This window comes from Leptodactylus fuscus, chromosome 4 (genome assembly GCF_031893055.1).
Source record: "Leptodactylus fuscus isolate aLepFus1 chromosome 4, aLepFus1.hap2, whole genome shotgun sequence".
In the NCBI taxonomy this organism is placed as follows: Eukaryota; Metazoa; Chordata; class Amphibia; order Anura; family Leptodactylidae; genus Leptodactylus; species Leptodactylus fuscus.
The window spans coordinates 63,460,032-63,480,364 of record NC_134268.1 but is presented as its reverse complement, the minus strand read 5'-3'; the positions used below and the strand labels follow the sequence as shown (position 1 = coordinate 63,480,364).

General features: G+C 38.9%; 1 protein-coding gene across 1 annotated transcript in view; it reads right to left on the bottom strand.

Annotated features, from left to right (window-relative positions):
• Window positions 1-2,681: 2,681 nt before the first annotated feature.
• KLHL14 (kelch like family member 14) overlaps window positions 2,682-20,333 on the bottom strand; it is a 61,919-nt gene continuing 44,267 nt past the window's right edge. The window contains exons 3-8 of the mRNA XM_075270542.1: window positions 13,571-13,660; window positions 11,253-11,331; window positions 7,728-7,918; window positions 6,612-6,770; window positions 5,056-5,213; window positions 2,682-2,822 (exon numbers count right to left, since the gene is read on the bottom strand). Coding sequence (XP_075126643.1) covers window positions 2,682-2,822; window positions 5,056-5,213; window positions 6,612-6,770; window positions 7,728-7,918; window positions 11,253-11,331; window positions 13,571-13,660 — 818 coding nt within the window. The remainder of the gene's footprint in view (window positions 2,823-5,055; window positions 5,214-6,611; window positions 6,771-7,727; window positions 7,919-11,252; window positions 11,332-13,570; window positions 13,661-20,333) is intronic.

The following is a 20,333-nucleotide window of genomic DNA, read 5'->3' as shown; positions in this document are numbered from 1 at the left end:
ATGCACGGCTGACATTCAGATTACATCCTGATGTTGAACCTATTAATACTTCATGGTTGTCTGCCTATTAAATTATATTTTTCCTTCAACCTGTAAAATGTGAGTGCATGTAGAGCCCTGTAGGTAAAACTGATTATACTCTGTAATTGTAAAAGGAAGGGCCCTTTGCACTTTTATGCACATAATAAAAGGCAGTACATCAAGAACAGATGCCAGTAGATCATTGTCTTAGATGAAAGTCAAAGGGAATTCAATAAGTTGGCAAAAGAGCACAAGATTGAATAAGAATTCGACAGAAACATATGGCATAGGCTAAATAGCCTAGAAATTATTAGAATCTTCCTCTAAGCATGTACCACATATATATATATATATATATATATATATATATATGTGTGTGTGTTTGTATATGTGTATATTTATAAACCATAACTCGCACACATTTCACACTATTATATATTATTATCAGAGATGCTACTGTGTCCATTATCATCGGTTGTCTTCAAGCTCTTAAGCGAGTCCGAATTTTTCTAAATTATAACTGTGATATATAAAATAACATAGAAATCATGAGCTTGTCTAGTGTCTCATGTCCATCCATTTTCTCATGAACTAAGTCAATCCTTCTAAATATCAAGGGCTTCATATCATAAAATTGAGATTTTCTTAAAACTGTACATTTGTAAGTCAGTCTTCCAAAGATACACCTCGCAGGTAGTGATATGTCAGTGGTATATATACCTTTTTCCATTTTAAACATAAGACATTCTGCCACTTGAGGCTGTAACCATGGTTCAATATTAGGGGCAAAGATTATCTATTGTAGTAAAGCATGTCCTGGTTCAAAAAAAAAGGATTAGAAGTGGAAAAATTACTAAATAATCTGGAGAAAACATATACAATAACTGATATATGTTGTGAGACCCATGTTAGCTGTATTTTACATATAGATTTGATCCTTTGCCACTTTGGTTTTGCTCTTTTTTCCAATATCTATTCTTTTCGCCCAATATCCACACCATCATTTAAAGTGTCAGTCCTGTTCTGCCATAAGCATCATCCATTTGGTAACCTATGTTCACTGTGTCATTGCTTATCTAGCACTCACAAAACCGCAGCAAACAATTATATAGTATGGATTGCTATATTAAAGAACTTGTTTAAAGATACTGTTCACATTCAATTCAGCTTGCATGTGATTTCCATAGAGAGAATGGAGCAGACTACTGGCACTAGCTTATATCCCCTGAAAAAAACAAAACTAAGAGGTGTTGTAATTCAGTACACCCAAGTCTTCTTATTCCCAACAACATCTGGGCAAGAGTTGGGACTTCCAATACGGTAGATGGTCAGCTCAGCCGCTACCACTAAATGTAGTGGGTTCAGCCAACACTTATATAATGTGTATAGAAACCATAAATAAAGAAATTGCTGTTTCCCTGACCGTACGCAATGACCCTCAGCTTCTGTTGGCTCCATTTTTTTTGCAGAGAATTTGGCCCGTCCTATTTAATGTCTGACCATGTAGAGCGAAGGAAAAGCTGAGCAAAGACATTAGGAGAAAATAATAAATTATGTTATTATCAGTACTTTTGCCACTCTATTCTGGTGATAGACGGAGGTCAAATCAGTCAGAACCCAAATATATGTACATTGATGACTTCTCATAGTGATATGTAATACAAGACAATATACGTAATATACTAATAACAAGGCTTATAGATTCAAGTATGTAATGGGGCCAAGTTATTGAAATAGTCATATAGATATCCACTGTATATATGGAATCCTAAAAATAAAATGAGCCATGTAAAATGAGTTCCAGGGCTAAATATTCGATGACTTGTTACACATAACTGTAATTATAATTGTATTATTCTTAGGCTCTGGTTACCCATGGTGCTTGATGGACTCCATTAACTTATACTTGAGTTTGGTGGGTTCCATCACATTGTTTTGCTAGAAAAAGATCGGATTGTATCAAGTGCTTTCCCAATCACGTGGCCGAATCTGCTGCAAAGTCTGACAAAGAAAACACTTATGTGAATAGCTTTATGTAGCAAGTGTGATCATCCTTATGTAATACTGTAAGTGTGCACATAAGACATTCCCGTCACCATACTGTAGTTCCACCTCACACCAGAATTTGCCCAATTTAAATTTTTTCGGTACATGTACTCTGTGTTGCCTGTTCATGCATAAAATAACAAGGACACTGCTTTAGAAGTGCTCGAGGAGGACAATTTCTATAAGATTTGTAGGACCCTGTCTTAGAAGATACAATTATTTTGTTGGAATACTGAAATCTTGTATACTAGTGGTTATGTATCTCTATCAGAACAGATATATTAAAAACATACAATTAACTCCTTCAGAATAGTAACACGTCTTGTGGTGTCAGATGCCATACACACTGGGTATACAAACCCTAAACAGGGTCACTATGTACCAAGTGTCATCTGCAGAATTATATTACATTGGTACAGACATATCCGTACTCGCTGCTCCCTGTTTTGTAAATTACTTGTTGCTTTGCCAGTTTCATAGCAAGTCCTAGTGTTGATAAATCTTTAAGACAGTGTTCATTTCTCTAATGCTTGTACAACCCTTTAAAAGGAAGAAAATGAATCTCAAAGAAAATGAGCTTCTGTAAAGTTACATTGTCCGTTCCATTGTACCCTCTATTTGTTGTATGGGACGCAGGCTGGTAGTATAACAGTGGCACATGCCGGTCCGGCGAGGGGCTCAGCAACATCTCCCTCTAATTCTGTCCAGCTTGCTTTCTCAGGACTGTAGCAAATAGTCGAAGACTTGTAGGCCCCCTAAACATAAAATAATTAAAAAAATTAATGATATTAGCACATATGACATTCGATAATAAATTCTCCTATATAAAGCGGCGTTCACACTGCCGCTGCTCTCCGCTCCGGGGTTTCTGTCGTAAACCCAGGGGAGACTGGACAGGGGACGGCTTGCTGGTAGTCAGCTTTAAAGCCCATTCATTTGAATGGGTTTTTAAAGGTGACTGCCGATGTCCGTATGTGGCCTCTCCACCTGGAAACCGTCTTTTTTTTTTTTTTTTTTGCATGGACACAAAGTTCTGCATGCACAACTTTTTGGTCCAGAAAATTAACTGATACCACAATTTATACTCGACAGGCCCCATTATAGTGAATGGAGTCCATAGGGATCGAGTGGTGTCTGTCCTATGACAAATCTGTCAAGATTTCCATTTATCTGATCCTATAACAGAACAGAATAACAGAATACGGATATAGATGTATGCACGGAATGACAGATGTGCTTTATAATTAAACTTAATGTTTGATGCATTCATAATACATGGTGTCAGAGTATCATTGAACCAGCACTATGTCAATACTGAACTTGCCATATGACAAAAATCATCATAATATCATTGTGTGTTACCTATAGTTTTACCTAATAATAGATTTATATAAATGTAACAAATTATCTATATTGAGATTTACAACAATTATTATATAAACTAAAAAGTTACTTAATAGATGAAGAGATACAAAAAACTTTACTATCATATGTAGGTTAAGTTTACATATTACGTACAAAGGGAAATGTATGAATCCTGGTGTATTCTGCAAACTGCAGTATACACTCACCGGCCACTTTATTAGGTACACCTGTCCAACTGCTCGTTAACACTTAATTTCTAATCAGCCAATCCCATGGCGGCAACTCAGTGCATTTAGGCATGTACACATGGTCAAGACAATCTCCTGCAGTTCAAACCGAGCATCAGTATGGGGAAGAAAGGTGATTTGAGTGCCTTTGAACGTGGCATGGTTGTTGGTGCCAGAAGGGCTGGTCTGAGTATTTCAGAAACTGCTGATCTACTGGGATTTTCACGCACAACCATCTCTAGGGTTTACAGAGAATGGTCCGAAAAAGAAAAAACATCTAGTGAGCGGCAGTTCTGTGGGCGGAAATGCGTTGTTGATGCCAGAGGTCAGAGGAGAATGGCCAGACTGGTTTGAGCTGATAGAAAGGCAACAGTGACTCAAATAGCCACCCGTTACAACCAAGGTAGCCAGAAGAGCATCTCTGAACGCACAGTACGTCGAACTTTGAGGCAGATGGGCTACAGCAGCAGAAGACCACACCGGGTGCCACTCCTTTCAGCTAAGAACAGGAAACTGAGGCTACAATTTGCACAAGCTCATCGAAATTGGACAATTGAAGATTGGAAAAACGTTGCCTGGTCTGATGAGTCTCAATTTCTGCTGCGACATTCGGATGGTAGGGTCAGAATTTGGCGTCAACAACATGAAAGCATGGATCCATCCTGCCTTGTATCAACGGTTCAGGCTGGTGGTGGTGGTGTCATGGTGTGGGGAATATTTTCTTGGCACTCTTTGGGCCCCTTGGTACCAATTGAGCATCGTTGCAACGCCAAAGCCTACCTGAGTATTGTTGCTGACCATGTCCATCCCTTTATGACCACAATGTACCCAACATGTGATGGCTACTTTCAGCAGGATAATGCGCCATGTCATAAAGCTGGAATCATCTCAGACTGGTTTCTTGAACATGACAATGAGTTCACTGTACTCCAATGGCCTCCACAGTCACCAGATCTCAATCCAATAGAGCATCTTTGGGATGTGGTGGAACGGGAGATTCGCATCATGGATGTGCAGCCGACAAATCTGCGGCAACTGTGTGATGCCATCATGTCAATATGGACCAAAATCTCTGAGGAATGCTTCCAGCACCTTGTTGAATCTATGCCACGAAGAATTGAGGCAGTTCTGAAGGCAAAAGGGGGTCCAACCCGTTACTAGCATGGTGTACCTAATAAAGTGGCCGGTGAGTGTATTACCTCCTTGCAGTGTACACCATAAACATCAACTAGGCCCCATTTTCCTAAATTACCACTTTTTATTGGGCTTGGATGTGTTGAATAAAGTGTCCTTGGGCCTAATAAATCAATATATTGTTTGGCTGGAAGAATCTGCCCATTGTATTCTAGATATGAGTAATACCATTTTCCAACAAGCAGTAGGTTTCTTAGCTTACCATACTCCAGCTGTAGCCCCCAACCAGATAAAACCGATCATCTAGTACTGCACATCCCGGGCCGCTGCGTCCCTCTAGAATGGGGGTCTGTAGAATATTCCACTGGTCTGCTTTAGGATCATAACACTCCACCAACATGACATCCAGGTGTGAGAAACCTAAACAATAGCATATCTAGGTTGAAAAGGTTTTATCAATAACCTTATCTCTGATCAATGATGATAAGAGTCAGTATTTGTATCTCTGGCAGCTGTAGTATTGGACAAACGTCATGTCTACCACATGGGATGATAAAGCTCTCATTGCATTCATCAAAGGTATCCAAAACCACCCATTCAACTTATGGAGACCAAAAGAGCGCCCCTTTGACCTTGATCGCGTTGGCTTGGTATACATTAGTATACATTTGGTGATATGGAATAATGCAGAACACTATGCTATTGTATGCAGAAATATCTAGTAAACAAATAAATGTTTCTGTAAAGTGCAATGGATGCCACTGGATTCCCATATCGAAACCTCAGTCTATACTTTGGGTATACATGGCCATACCACTGATAGACACTGCAAAATGTAATAGATAGGGCTGTGGAATTGGTAGGACAAACCATCAACTATGACTCCAACTCTGACTCTGACATAGACTCCTGCTCCAACTCCAACTCCTTTACAAATAGCTGGCAGCTATGGTCAGTCAGAAGCAGTAAAGATCCTCCAATTCATTATGAAAGTAATATGCAATAAACAATGCATCTTATTAATTATACAATATTAGTAATTGTATAATATAATTATAAATAATTCCTCCTTTCATTTTGAAGTTGGGATCAGAGTCAGTAACTTGTTTTTCCTACTCCACCCAATACTAGTCCCGACTCCGACTCCACTGCCAGGGGACTATAATAGCTCGTGACCTTTTATAATGAATCTTTAGGTACACAATGGTGTTAATGATAAATATAACAACAATGTATTAATAATCTACAGAGTTCTATAGAGTTGTTTGTGAAAAGATCCCAGTTAATCCCAATAACTGATAATGGGGTCCATGAGGTTTCCATGGGAATTCCAGTATTTTTATTGGAAAGAAAAGTGCTGCAGACTATTCTATTCTCACTATCAAAAATATGAAAACTACTTATAAAACATAAAGCTAGTGTGAACAGAGCCATAGCAGAACTGGGCAAAGCCTGGACTTACATGTTATAGTCTAAGTGTTGTAACAATAGATCTGATGTATGCATGTGAATAGTATTAAAACTAATATATTACAGCACATGTGAGAACAGCTTTTGCCAAGTTCAGTTCATTTTATTTCTAGTACCCCAATGTCAATGTATAGTAACTTAACAACAAAAGCTAATGCATCTTACCAACGGGAAAAAAAATCGGCCATAATGAAGGATCAGGAAGCCAAAGTCAAAACAATGTAATGCTAAGTATATCACACAGATGGTCTTATGACTACGGGCACAGTCTTTGTTAATCTATTAGAATATAATGCATATTTAATAACAGTAAAACAGGCATACTATTAAACATAAAAAATGACTGACCTTTTAAGTGGTTTCCACCAATTGCATACAGACGATCATTCATTACAGCTAAGGCATGAATTGCTCTCTTTGTGTTCATATCTTGCTTCCGAGCCCAAACATCCATGACTGGATCATAGCAATAAAGCCACTGGACATATTCACCATTGTGAACACCACCTAAGGATTGCACATGTGATTAGTAAAGGTCTTACGCCAGTCTAATGTAATGGTATATTTTATATAGTATGGTTCGGACTACCAAACGCATTTGCAAGCGCTGTGCAGTGAAAGCTACGGACCCCATAGACTATAATGGGGTCCGTGTGCTTGCCGCGCGCTGCCTGCATGAATCATGCAGACAGGAAAGTAGATTGTGAAGTACTTTCCTGTCCGCATGTTCCCTGTAGAGATCTCGTGGCAAGCACACGGACCCCATTATAGTCTATGGGTTTCCGTGTGCTTTTACTGCACACCACTTGCAAATGTGAACGAGGTCTAAGATTAAACCAATTGCCCAACTTTGCAAATAATATTCACTAAAAACATCTTACAGTTATATGTCTACAGCTCATATGCCAACCAATGTATCTCCATGGTTAAAGACTGCAAACAACTGCACGTAGTCTGATCCTACAGTCAAAGTCTCTTCCATATGTCCCCTATTTTTTGTAACCTATTTTTGCATGAAGTATGGAGTAGATGCAAGCAAGACAGGAATGGACTACAATGGGCTTATTTATGGTCTGTATTAATAGGCACACACAGATCTGAATAAGATAGTAGACTAGTTTTCTTCTTTCATATGACGTCAGAAGCAAGTTTCTACATTTTATAATGTCCAAGTTATAGCCATTTGACATGACCTCCCCACAGTTATCTATCTTTTATATATTTATATACTTTATGTATCTATTGTTACTGCCACAATTAAAGAACTTAAGTCAATCAACAATAGGAATTGTTACATTTAAAAAACCTTGAAATCACAGTCACAATTTGGTTCTTGACACTGACAAGTAATAAGATTATAGATTACACAAGTGTATATAGAGAACCAGTTTTCGGAGTTTATTATTACACTAATTTTATCATCGCATACAACTGATTGTACCGACGTCATTGTCTCCATCATACCTGATATGTATATCTTCCCATTGTGCACGGCTCCAGCGTGAGCAGCCAATGGCTGTGGTAAGGGGGACACATAGCACCACTCATTTGTCTCAAGGTTGTAGCATTCAACACTAGACAAGTAGCCTGTTTCATTTCTTCCTCCAATAACATACAGATGTTTATCTAGTCGGCAGGCATAGAAACTGGCCCTCCTGGAACAAATAAGCAGACATAGTGCTCAGGACCTGGGGCGCGCTTGTACGTTGTCACTGTATTGTATAGTAATGGTAACTCAGTAAACATGGACTATTAGAGGCGTAACATGTTTTCGCTGCCTGAGGTAGAATTCTGTACTCTGCCAAAGACTAAATGACAAAGGGAAAGTTAAAGAAGATATCTTAACAATTATAAATTATCTTGACATTCACTATCCTTATGGTCCTTCAAGGGTCATTGTTTCCAATTTACTAAAAGAAGCACATCATCAAAAATTTCTTCAATTAGCTTTCTTTTTTCCCTTTCAGTTAAGTTCTAAAATAACAGGAGGTTTATGTGTGTGGATGGACATGGGAGTTTCAGATAAGATAATGATATTTCTTTTTAATGGTTATATTTATTTTTATTATTCAGTGGATATTACATCAAGTAGCAGATGTATGTCATCCTTATCTGTCGATCTCTATATGGAATTACATATCTGCTGCTACATTTTTATGTTACAAATTTACAATGTACAATACAATCTAATCTAGTCTTTTTAATTACATTTTCATCATTATCTATCTTACATCACCATATTGTTTAAGGTGCAAAACTCTATGTGCCTAAATTTGTTAAGTATACAGAATACTCTTATTAAGTTACAGTATATTTTTTTTTTATTACGGTCATAGCTTTGTTTCCCAATACACAGCTGAAAAAGTTTCTGTATAGAGGAAAATTTACAAGACATTTGTAGTTTCCTTCATCCATCAAGAGACAGATTAGAGATAGGATTTGCTGCATATTGATGTGCATCAACATTTCAGTGACATTTGTGAAAAAAAACAGATGTACATTACACCACATTTATTGTATGTTTTACAGACTTTTTGCACCCTGTCTAACAAGTGAGAGTAGGATTGTGGCAAAGGGGCATCCTGTAAATTGTAACATTCTGCACAAAATAAAGGGTGCCAAAATTTTGTCCCATTTTTCATGTAAACAAAAATGACTTATAGGTAAAGTTATACTAGACAATCTGAAAATGCATCAGATTTGTCATCAAGCCACTGTAATAAATCTGGCACATTTACAGGTCTACAAAGTTGTACTATATATATTATATAAATTATATAAATTATATTATATAAATTATTATATAAATAGAATTTTATTATTATTATTATTATTATTACTACTACTATTATTTCACAAGGTCATGTAGCAGGCATAGAGGGAGCACAGAGTTCCTACAATGGCAGCAGGTTAAATACAATGGAATATACAATAAAAAAACAAATTGAGGAGAACTATCCGGGGTAGAGAAAAAAAGGTGGGGTTGGGAAAGGAGGGGAAAGTAAAGGAATCCCCTCTCCTCCACTAAGTAACTAATTTATTTGCCAACCCCTTAGATCAGTAGTGTACCTGGAGCAAACTATATAAGGAAGCCAGGGGATTCCCTAAATTGTGTCTAATGGTACCAGCTGAGAGTAAGTTTGTGAATCAGAAGTAGTTAGACCCTCCAGATGAGGGATAACATCCAGCACATCTATCCACTGCAGGGAAGGGGGGTGGCATTGGGTAGGGGACCTTCAGGACTAGGGAAGGATTTGCTGCATAGTCAGAGAGTGTAGATGGATCTTTTTAACTATGATATCAACCCTGTAAAACATAGATATTAGGGTGATATCTGGCATCAACACAAGTGAGGCATCAAAAATATTATTATACAGAGCCATGATGTCCTGCCACAGACTCCCTGACACTCCCACTAGATATGTATCATTGAGTCCAATTCCATGGAACATCTCTAGCACTTATCGTAGACTAATGGGAACATCCGGTGGAATCGAACAGGAGTTCTGTATCATAGTGTCAGGAGTTTGAAGTTGAGTTCTTGCATTTAACAAGAGCCAGAAAGCTTGTGGGTTAGTAAAAAGGATTTAGCCCAGAGTTCCTCTAGGATCAACCTACCAAGAGATCCTAGAGGTCCCTGTCTTACAGCCTTGTAGTTTACCACACAGCAAAGAAATAGCATGGGCAGGAAGGGGAGAGGCAAAGTTTATCAAACACAGTACATCTGTGGGCACATAAGAGCACAGAGAGATGCAGAGTTGGAAATACTGGAGCCAAGCTCCCGGTGGTGTCATATTATCCCCCACTATCTGAGAAGGGGAGCAAATGCCACCCAGAGAGGTGACATCCCTCACCATACAGATAGGACGGAAGTAAGATGAGAGAAAAGAAGCCTGAATATTCCCCGCTGTGGTAAAATGGATTTCAGAGTATTAGGGCCCCTTCATATGGAGTAAATGTGCGTGTATTTTGGCAAAATACACGTGTAAAAAATACACGTATAAAAATCAGTCTCCCATTGACTTCAATGCAATTTCTTTTTACACGTGTAAAAAAAACACGTCAAAATACACATCAAAATACACGTGTAAAATGTCATTGAAGTCATGGGAGTCTTATTTTTACACGTGCATTTTTACACGTGTATTTTGCCAAAATACACATGTACTCCGTGTGAAAGGGCCCTTACAGTGTAGCTCATAGGTTCACTCTAGTGGTGACAGCAAGTAGTCGGCAGTCACTATGACTCTGTCTATGCTGGGCATTTGGAGCATTGTATGGAAAAAAAAAAAAAAAAAGATTTTCCACGCTGTATAATTCTTCTAAAACAAGTATTCTCACTTGTTACTCATTGAGACTGACTTATGATGCATTGCACTCGTTTTCTGGCATACAAAGTCGCATGTGCATTGTTTTTTATGCAACAATTGAAACTTTTCTTGTTTGTGTCCCACTTGCCACTTTTCATAAAAGTGGCTGGATAACTAGCCAGGTTGGATAGAAACAAGAAAAGATGGATTAGGACAAAAGCACCAATTTTAATAAGTCAGCTCCATTGGGGGTAGCAGAACAGACATGGAAGTATACTGAAAATGTCACACTCTAATAATGATACAACCTGCTATAGACCAGATTGTTAGTACCTGAGAGCTGTATTTACAGTAAAGGTAAAGGAAAACAGATGAGGTTGCTTTACTGAGTTAAAAATTTGGCCACAGGTGCTTCTTCCTACCACAAAAGCCCCCCAAAGGGACCTAGTTAACAGATAAAAATAATTCAGCACATGGCAAAAATGGCTCAAAAATGTTCATAGGGTCAAAATGTGCAAAGAAAATTATTGTATGAATAGTAAAGAAATTGTAGAAATCATGCCAGGAGGATCTGAAAAAAGTGACAAAACGTAGTGCTATATTGCTAGAAATGGCATAGCTGAGTCGCCAGCAACCAAGTATATCAGACAACTGCGAATGACAAAATCTCATGCCTCACCTTTCCTGCATAGGTGGGAGCTGTATCCAGCTGTTAAATCGCGGGTCATAGCGACTGACAAAATTCGTACTGTGTTTTCCTGGAAGAGAACAGATTTCAGTTTACATCACATGTTATCATTGCTACAGTAATTCACTCCATACACTAAAAAAATTAGACTATAAGAATCCACTTATATATAGGGCCTAAATAAAAGCATTGCCGGGGCCTCACATGGTGTAAACGCCAACTTGGCAATTACGGAAAGGCTGGCGGTTTCCCTATAGGTATACTGAGACCAGAAAGTCCATAGAGGAAATCTCTGCAGACTTTCTGTGAAAAAAAACCCACAATGTGTTGCCGATGTGGCAGCGCTTTTTTGCTGCGACCATCTATGTGTGACCTTAGACTAAGTAACCCATAGCAGACTTGGCATAACTACAACACCCAGCATGCACCGATGACACCGCTACTATCAGGGCATGTGGAGTGCTGTAGTTTGTCTCAAGTTAAATATTTATGGATATATATGTATATATACGTATTGATATAATTATAGTATAATAGTATTATACAATATCACATAATTGCAATCTATCATCTACAAAGGTCATTTCTTTCTACATATAAATGCAAGTCCTAAGTCACACTCTGCATTTCCTTCCCTACGTTCAGTTTATAGTGCCTTACTGTACGGGTTCATATTTCTTTTGGCTTTTTTCTTTCTGAGTCAACACTTTTAAATATTAATGTATTTTGCACTTTCAGAATTACTCAGCCCAGCATTAGGATGCACTGCAATTTAACATGGTCTGATAACTTTTTCATGTCTTTGGACGGATTTCATTTATTAAAGTAAGATTATTTAAATGTAATATCTCGGGCTGATGTTTCCCTGTATTGCCATCATTTTAGATTATACAAGGAGAATAGATGAATAAAATATCAGTGCATGGTTTAGCAGTGGTGCAACAATATGTTTAACCCTGTGGGATGAACATACCACAGATGGATGACAAGGAGCACGATCCAGAATTGGCTTCCAGTCTGTATTGCTTGAATGTGAGGCAGTGCAGTGTACAATACGTAGAAATATATATTTATTTATAGTGCTATATTTTAGCACCATTTATATTTAGCGCCATATTTATATTAATTTATAGTGCTATTTCTTGAACCATTTTCCTGTGGCCTCTCCCGCTTGGCCACAGGAAAATGACTGATGGACATGTGCAGTTGGCGCTTCTGGACCAAGAGAAGAGGAGCGGAGGCAGTGAAGAAGACAGAGGCCATCGCTGGAGAGTTTTCAAGTCGTACTGGGGATGCCCCCATAAGGAAGAAAGAAGAAATTCCTCAGGAATGGTGGCACGGATCAAAATACAGTAATAAAGGCATACCTCCCAACTTTTGAAGAGCAGAAAGAGGGACAAAACGCCCCTTCCCTCTGCTCACAGTGCTCGTCCATAGACAAGTTTTAACAGGAGGGGAGGGGGCGTTCCTCCCCGCTCACACTGTACAGCACGATAGGCGCTGCTGTGGAGAAGGATGTTCCTGACAGACTATCAGGAACGCCCTTATGACTGTAAAGAGCTACGGTACTGGGACCGCTAGCTCTTTACCCGGGGCACAGATCGGGAAAGCCGACAGTGCGCTGAATTCAGCGCACTGTTGGCTTTCCAGCAGTATATAGAACCGCCTGTGCCCCGGACCATGAAAGGTCCTCTTTGTCTATGTATTCAGCTCTGAGTTGAAATCGGGACATACCTCCCGCCGACCGGGACCGCAGGACAGGACACCGAAATTGTGAGTGTCCGGCGGAAATCAGGACGGTTGGGAGGTATGATAAAGGTAAGATAAGAATAGCCTTTCTTAAGGCTATTCCTATGTGTATTTATTGTAAAAAGGGTATTCTAATGATAGAATCCCTTTAAGCACATTACTATTAGATTAGTGGGGTCTGATTTTCGGCACACTCGCTGATTATCTGTCTGAAGGGGCTGTGGCATTCAAGTGGGTTGGATGAAGGTGCAATACCCTACACCACCACTACTAAGTAGATGGCGTGCAGTTAGACACAACAATATAAACTTTAGGGTCAGTGCACACAGAGTTTTTTGGCGCTGATATTGATGCTGAATCCGCTTCAAAATAAGCCTCCAAAAAAAGCCACCCAGCCACGCACCATGATCCTTTCAAACAGCTGAACAACAGGATTTGTCATTAATTGGTTTCCCCATCGATCTGATATTGATGGCCTACCCTCACAACAGGCAATCAATATTGTGATCCCTTTAAGCAATGCTCATTCCTATACTCACACAGGTTATCTCACAACTTACCATTAGGATTCCATTGGTCTTCTCCGCCTAACACAAACAAGAAGTTTTCCACTTCAACCACACAATGGTGTGCACTGTTGTATGGCATGACTGAAAGACATACAATAGTACCTGTAAGTAATCGTGTATGTAATCTTGAGACATTTTTCCTAGGATTTTACATTTATTGAAGTATTCTTCTAGAAGTTCTTGTCGTACATGACACACTCGTATTATATTAACAAGAACACAAATTGCTTATAACAATCAACCAAAACAATAAGATACTGTGGCCCGGTTCACATCTGCATAGAAAAGTGGTTACCTTAGGAAACCCGTGGACCCCATAGACTATAATGGGGTCTGTGTGATTTCCGCACGAAAAATGCAGAGAGAAAAAAGCTGCTTACAGGATTTTTCTCTCTGCATATTTCATGTGGATAGGGGAACGGATTGGCCCGAATGCAGATGTGAACCAGGTCTATCCTCTCAGCCAAACCAATGTGCTGCAATGTGATACTCCATGTATATAATTCAATTTACATCGATTTTCATCTGATCATGTTAGTAGATTACATCATAAACACATAAACAGGTTGTGATGTCATATTGTCATGTAAAAAAATTACAACATGCACAACTAGTCACTCAGTTGCACTGGATATATATATGGTATCTTGTCACTTTTCAAAAGTGAGCAGGTTTTACACTATTTTATACCATTTCCAGACATCATGTGGGGAGGTGAATGGTCATACTTGGATAATTTAGCAAAATATGCAACTGCTTACCTTAACAAAAGTGAATGTTGTTCTACATGTAATCAGTTTATATCCAATAACCAAGCTGTATAATTACTGCATTTTCTATTTATGGGTTTTTAAGTTTGTAGTGTGAATTGTGACGTACACTGTGTGTATAAACACTAAGCCTTTTGTGTACTACTAGCGATTTAAGGAAAGGTTGTCTGAGTACAATCTACAAGCCCTATTACTTCTCATATGTGAAACCAGTTTATAGAAAATTAGATTTATCATATGAATTCAGTTTGTGACTATGCATAGACTACAGGTCCAGACAGCCATGTGATATCACGTGCCAAGTGACAACACTGACTCTTGTAAAAGAAGGAACATGGGAAGAATATGCAAATCTGACTTCCATGATGTAATTAGAAAGCCAGTGCCTCAAGAATGCACACCAATAGAGGTCGCTCACTGAGGATGTGCAAGTCTATCTTCCATGATGTAATTAGGAAGACAAGAGTCTCAGTCAAGCAACCTGTCTTCCTAATTACATCATGGAAGATAGACTTGCACATTCTCAGTGAGCGCCCTCTATTGGTGTGCATTCTTGAGGCACTGGCTTCCTAATTACATCATGGAAGTCAGATTTGCATTTTCTTCCCATGTTCCTTTGCACAGTGGAGCACTCATGGCTTAATAAGAATCCACACACCTAAATGGTGGTCTCTCCCTATGGAGTGACGATATCCCCCCAACCCTGTCTAGAAGCCTCTCACCTCTGCCAGGTCAGTCCTCTCTGCGCCAAGCTGATGAGATGCAAGAACATCGAAACAGCTGTCCTTGGCTGAGAGACTGTACCTGGTATAATCCCAACATCATTGCAAACAAAGCACTCTGAGAAGGTCGGCATGATGTTAAAGAGAGCGCCCTCTATTGGTTTGCTTGACTGACACTCTGTCTTCCTAATTACATCATGGAAGATAGACTTGCACATTCTCAGTGAGCGCCCTCTATTGGTGTGCATTCTTGAGGCACTGGCTTCCTAATTACATCATGGAAGTCAGATTTGCATATTCTTCCCATGTTCTTGTAAAAGAAGACAAATCAGTTTTATTTTACAAACAGCAACACCCATTACACACACTGACAAAAACAATACTGTGCAAAGGTTTTAGGCAGGTGTGGAAAAAGTACGAATTTTAAACTTAAATAGAAAATAGAAAGTGTTACACAGAAACAGAAATAGAAGTTTTATTTTTGCCAGTTACCTTAATGAAATGAATGAACGGAAGAGAAATCTAAGTCACGTCAATATTTGGTGTGACCCTCCTTGGGGTTCAAAAACAGCGTCAATTCTTCTCAGTACACTCGCAGACAGTTTTTATAGAAACTCAGCAAGGAGGTTGGTTCAAACATCTTGAAGAACTAAACACAGATCTTCTGTAGATGAAAACTTGCTCCAATCCTTCTGTCCCTTCACGTAATCCCAGACAGGCTGGATAATGCTGAGATCAGGTTCTGTAGGGGCTGTATCATCACTTCCAAGACCCCTCCTCCAAAGGGTGCTCACACCGAATATTGGTGAGACTTAGATTTCTCTTTTGTTCATTCACTTCATTTTGTTAATTGACAAAAATAAACTATTAACACTTCTATTTGTAAAAACGTCATAAATAGGAAAATATGACCAGTGGAAAACCTTCCGAACTTATTTATATTTCATCCTTTACAATTATTACCTAGTAGTACCTGTAGGACAGTCACTACGGCAATACACCAACATACCACAGTTATCAGACACACAGTCACTAGATGCATTTCATGATTAAATCTATAACACTGGCATAGAATAGTTGAAAAGTCTCATTTTGCAGAAAAAAAATTGTGTCTTTTCTTCATTTACGTCACACTTACAACTTAATTGTAAGGGAATTGCTAAGACAGCAATTCCCAGAACTGTTAAACCCTGGGAGGGGCACAAGAGACAGTGAGCCCTAAGATGAAGCCCCCCACTTTCCCTTCCTATTGCCAGGCCCTATCCTAGGTAATAGGCGACAACCACGAGGACAGTCCCTCCCTGAATATGTGAAACACAAAACGCAGACAAGACGAACAACAACAACGGAAGGTCAGCTAGCCAGGGTTCGGTAACAGGAGAGTGATGCAGTGCCAAATCAGAGTCAAGAGAATAGTCAATGAGGAAAGCCAAAGGTCAAGTATAATAGCAAAATATACTATTTGCAAATAAGCAAAACAGGGACAGTAAGAGCAGGTATGCACACGGCAATAACAAGCACTGGTGTGAATGGGAACCAAGGCTAAATAGGGAGGAAGAACCCGCCCATGGAGTTCACAGAAAGGCAGCTGTCAATCACAGGGCAAGGCCAGATTAACCACTTAATGGACAGAGGCAACATCGGCAGAAGACGGGTGTGGTGCAAATGCAATCACAGAACTAGAACCGAGTTCACACAGTGCGACCAAAAACTTTAATCCAAGAACCAAACTGCACCTGCCTCCTGCGCCGCAGCATGCGAGCAGAGGGCGGTGCAGGGGCCCAAACAGGCAGAGATGTTACATTAATGTAATTATAATTTAAAGGGACGTATGAGTTTGGAAACAGCACCTCTCTTGTCTACAGGCTTTGTCTGGTATTGCATTTTAATTGTATTCACACTGCAATACGAGTCACAGCCTAGGAAGAGCGGCATTGCTTATAGATAAAGGCAGCCATGCTTTTCTAATTTCACACATCTCTTTGAATAATTTTACTTAAACTGTAATCTTAAGAGTCTTCTATTCCACCTTGAGAATATTTCATTGGTGTTATTAAATCCACACAATATAATATAGATATATCTGTTTTTGCAAGTAAAGCCTGTAGAGTATGACCCTATTCTATTGGTTTGGAAAATGTTCATCTGCAAATTACACTTCCCCGAAACAAAGCATATTCCCTTCCACCAGTTGTCATGGGAATCTTGTACATACAGATTTCTTTTCAATTCTACAGGCTAATATATGCTTCAATTTATTTGGATTAGTTTAACCAACCTAGAAGTGTCATGTCCTGGGCTGTACGTTATACCTGTCCATAAATGTCACGTCCCATCCTTTTGGAAAACATACAAATGTACCACTATCATATCATGTAGAGTGGCTGGAGCATTAGTCAGAAAATCATGTCCTTGCTCATCTCATCAAATGGACACCTTAAATCTAGGTGAGGACAAAGAGGGAAGCGATGTGCATGTTGAGGCTGGGAATTTATTGCTGGACACGGATCAGCAGAGCACTTAGAAAACCAGTGCAGTGGGAAATCAATATGACACAGGGCCAGCTCTTTCTCTATAAACTTCTGCCAAAGAGGAAAAAAAAGCCAGCCGAACTCACATGTGAATTTTTTCAGTTATATATCTCTCATTTCACATGATTTACTATCTCCTTCTTGCAAAATGCAGCAGTGCAATATGGAATGTTTAATGATAATTTTTATCATTCTGATGCTACAGGCTTCCCAAACTTGGCGAGGGTTTCAGGAAGATTTATCAAACTTTAGCTCGCACACATTTTCTATTGTATATTACGGTTTTTTATCATTTTTAGAGCAAGGATGTTATCGATATCACATGAAACTGTCTTATTAACTGATAACAGGAAGATTTCTGGATTTTCTCAGAGTATATGCAGGGTTTGCTTTAAAGCTGATGAGTATTTCCATTATTAATCCCAATGCTACTGACGCATTTCCCTTAATATATTGATTTAGCTGTTTGCTGAAGGTGCGTGTATATCATACTGCATATTACACAGTAATATACTGCATCTGTCTTTTGTGCTTTTATCTGTGCCGTTCAGTTATGTAATACTGTCATCTGACGGAGCGGATTATTTATATTGCACAATTGTACAACAGGTGCATAAGTATGTGATAGTATATAATATAACTCAATAAAAAGAACTTGATATATACTATATGGGATATTGTAGGCCTGCAAATACTTCTTATAATACAAGGACACTTGGAGGTCGGCTGTTTGCTTGGATCTAAAGCCAACCATACACATTAGATGCTTTTTGGATGTAGCGGGAGTGGATGACCATTTAATGTGTATGGCAGTCACCTGACTCTCCCTCAATGGCAGATTTTGGAGGAGAGAAGAATAGGCTGTTGCATTTCATTTTGGAGGATTCTTTTGTTCTCGGAGACATCAGGTGCTGCAGCAGTCTTTTCCCTTCTTCCCATTCAGAACATATGCATGGTCAACCAAGTGTGTGTGCATGGGGGAAGTGTGGAGAGAGCTGTGACCATCAGATATATATTGTGTGCAAACCTAACTGAAGGGATTGTATGAGAGGACTAGAAAAAATGGCTTGTCCATGGGTTGTGTGTTGTGTTGCAGTTCATTCTCATAAATTTCATTAAAAGAAAGCTCAGCACTAAATGATGTTTTAGAATGCCCCACAGTTTAAAGCGACACCCCGATTTATCTTTTTTTTTTTTTTTAACTACGTAAGGTGATTAAATTAGACTGAAAATCTGCTATTGCTGATGTCATCACCCATATCTAGTATCTGTACCCATATCTAGTATCTGTACCCATATTTAGTATCTGTATCCATGTCTAGTATTGTACCCCTGTCTAATACTGTACCTATATCTAATACTGTACTCATGTCTAGTACTGTACCCATATCTAGTATCTGTACCCATATCTAGTACTGTACCCATATTTAGTATCTGTACCCATGTCTAGTACTGTACTCATGTCTACTACTGTACCCATGTCTAATAGTGTACCCATGTCTAGTACTGTACCCATATCTAGTATTTGTACCCATGTCTAGTACTGTACTCATATCTAGTACTGTACCCATGTCTAGTACTGTACTCATGTCTAGTACTATACCCATGTCTAATAGTGTACCCATGTCTAGTACTGTACTCATATCTAGTATCTGTACCCATGTCTAGAACTGTACCCATATCTAATATATGTACCCATGTCTAGTACTGTGTCCATATCTAATACTGTACCCATGTCTAGTACTGTACCCATATCCAGTATCTGTACCTATGTCTAGTAGTGTACCCATATCTAGTATCTGTACCCATATCTAGTATCTGTACCCATATTTAGTATCTGTATCCATGTCTAGTATTATACCCCTGTCTAATACTGTACCCATATCTAATACTGTACCCATGTCTAGTACTGTACCCATATCTAGTATCTGTACCCATATCTAGTACTGTACCCATATTTAGTATCTGTACCCATGTCTAGTACTGTACTCATGTCTACTACTGTACCCATGTCTAATAGTGTACCCATGTCTAGTACTGTACCCATATCTAGTATTTGTACCCATGTCTAGTACTGTACTCATATCTAGTACTGTACCCATGTCTAGTACTGTACTCATGTCTAGTACTATACCCATGTCTAATAGTGTACCCATGTCTAGTACTGTACTCATATCTAGTAGCTGTACCCATGTCTAGTACTGTACCCATATTTAGTATCTGTACCCATGTCTAGAACTGTACCCATATCTAATATATGTACTCATGTCTAGTACTGTGTCCATATCTAATACTGTACCCATGTCTAGTACTGTACCCATATCCAGTATCTGTACCTATGTCTAGTAGTGTACCCATATCTAGTATCTGTACCCATATCTAGTATCTGTACCCATATTTAGTATCTGTATCCATGTCTAGTATTGTACCCCTGTCTAATACTGTACCTATATCTAATACTGTACTCATGTCTAGTACTGTACCCATATCTAGTATCTGTACCCATATCTAGTACTGTACCCATATTTAGTATCTGTACCCATGTCTAGTACTGTACTCATGTCTACTACTGTACCCATGTCTAATAGTGTACCCATGTCTAGTACTGTACCCATATCTAGTATTTGTACCCATGTCTAGTACTGTACTCATATCTAGTACTGTACCCATGTCTAGTACTGTACTCATGTCTAGTACTATACCCATGTCTAATAGTGTACCCATGTCTAGT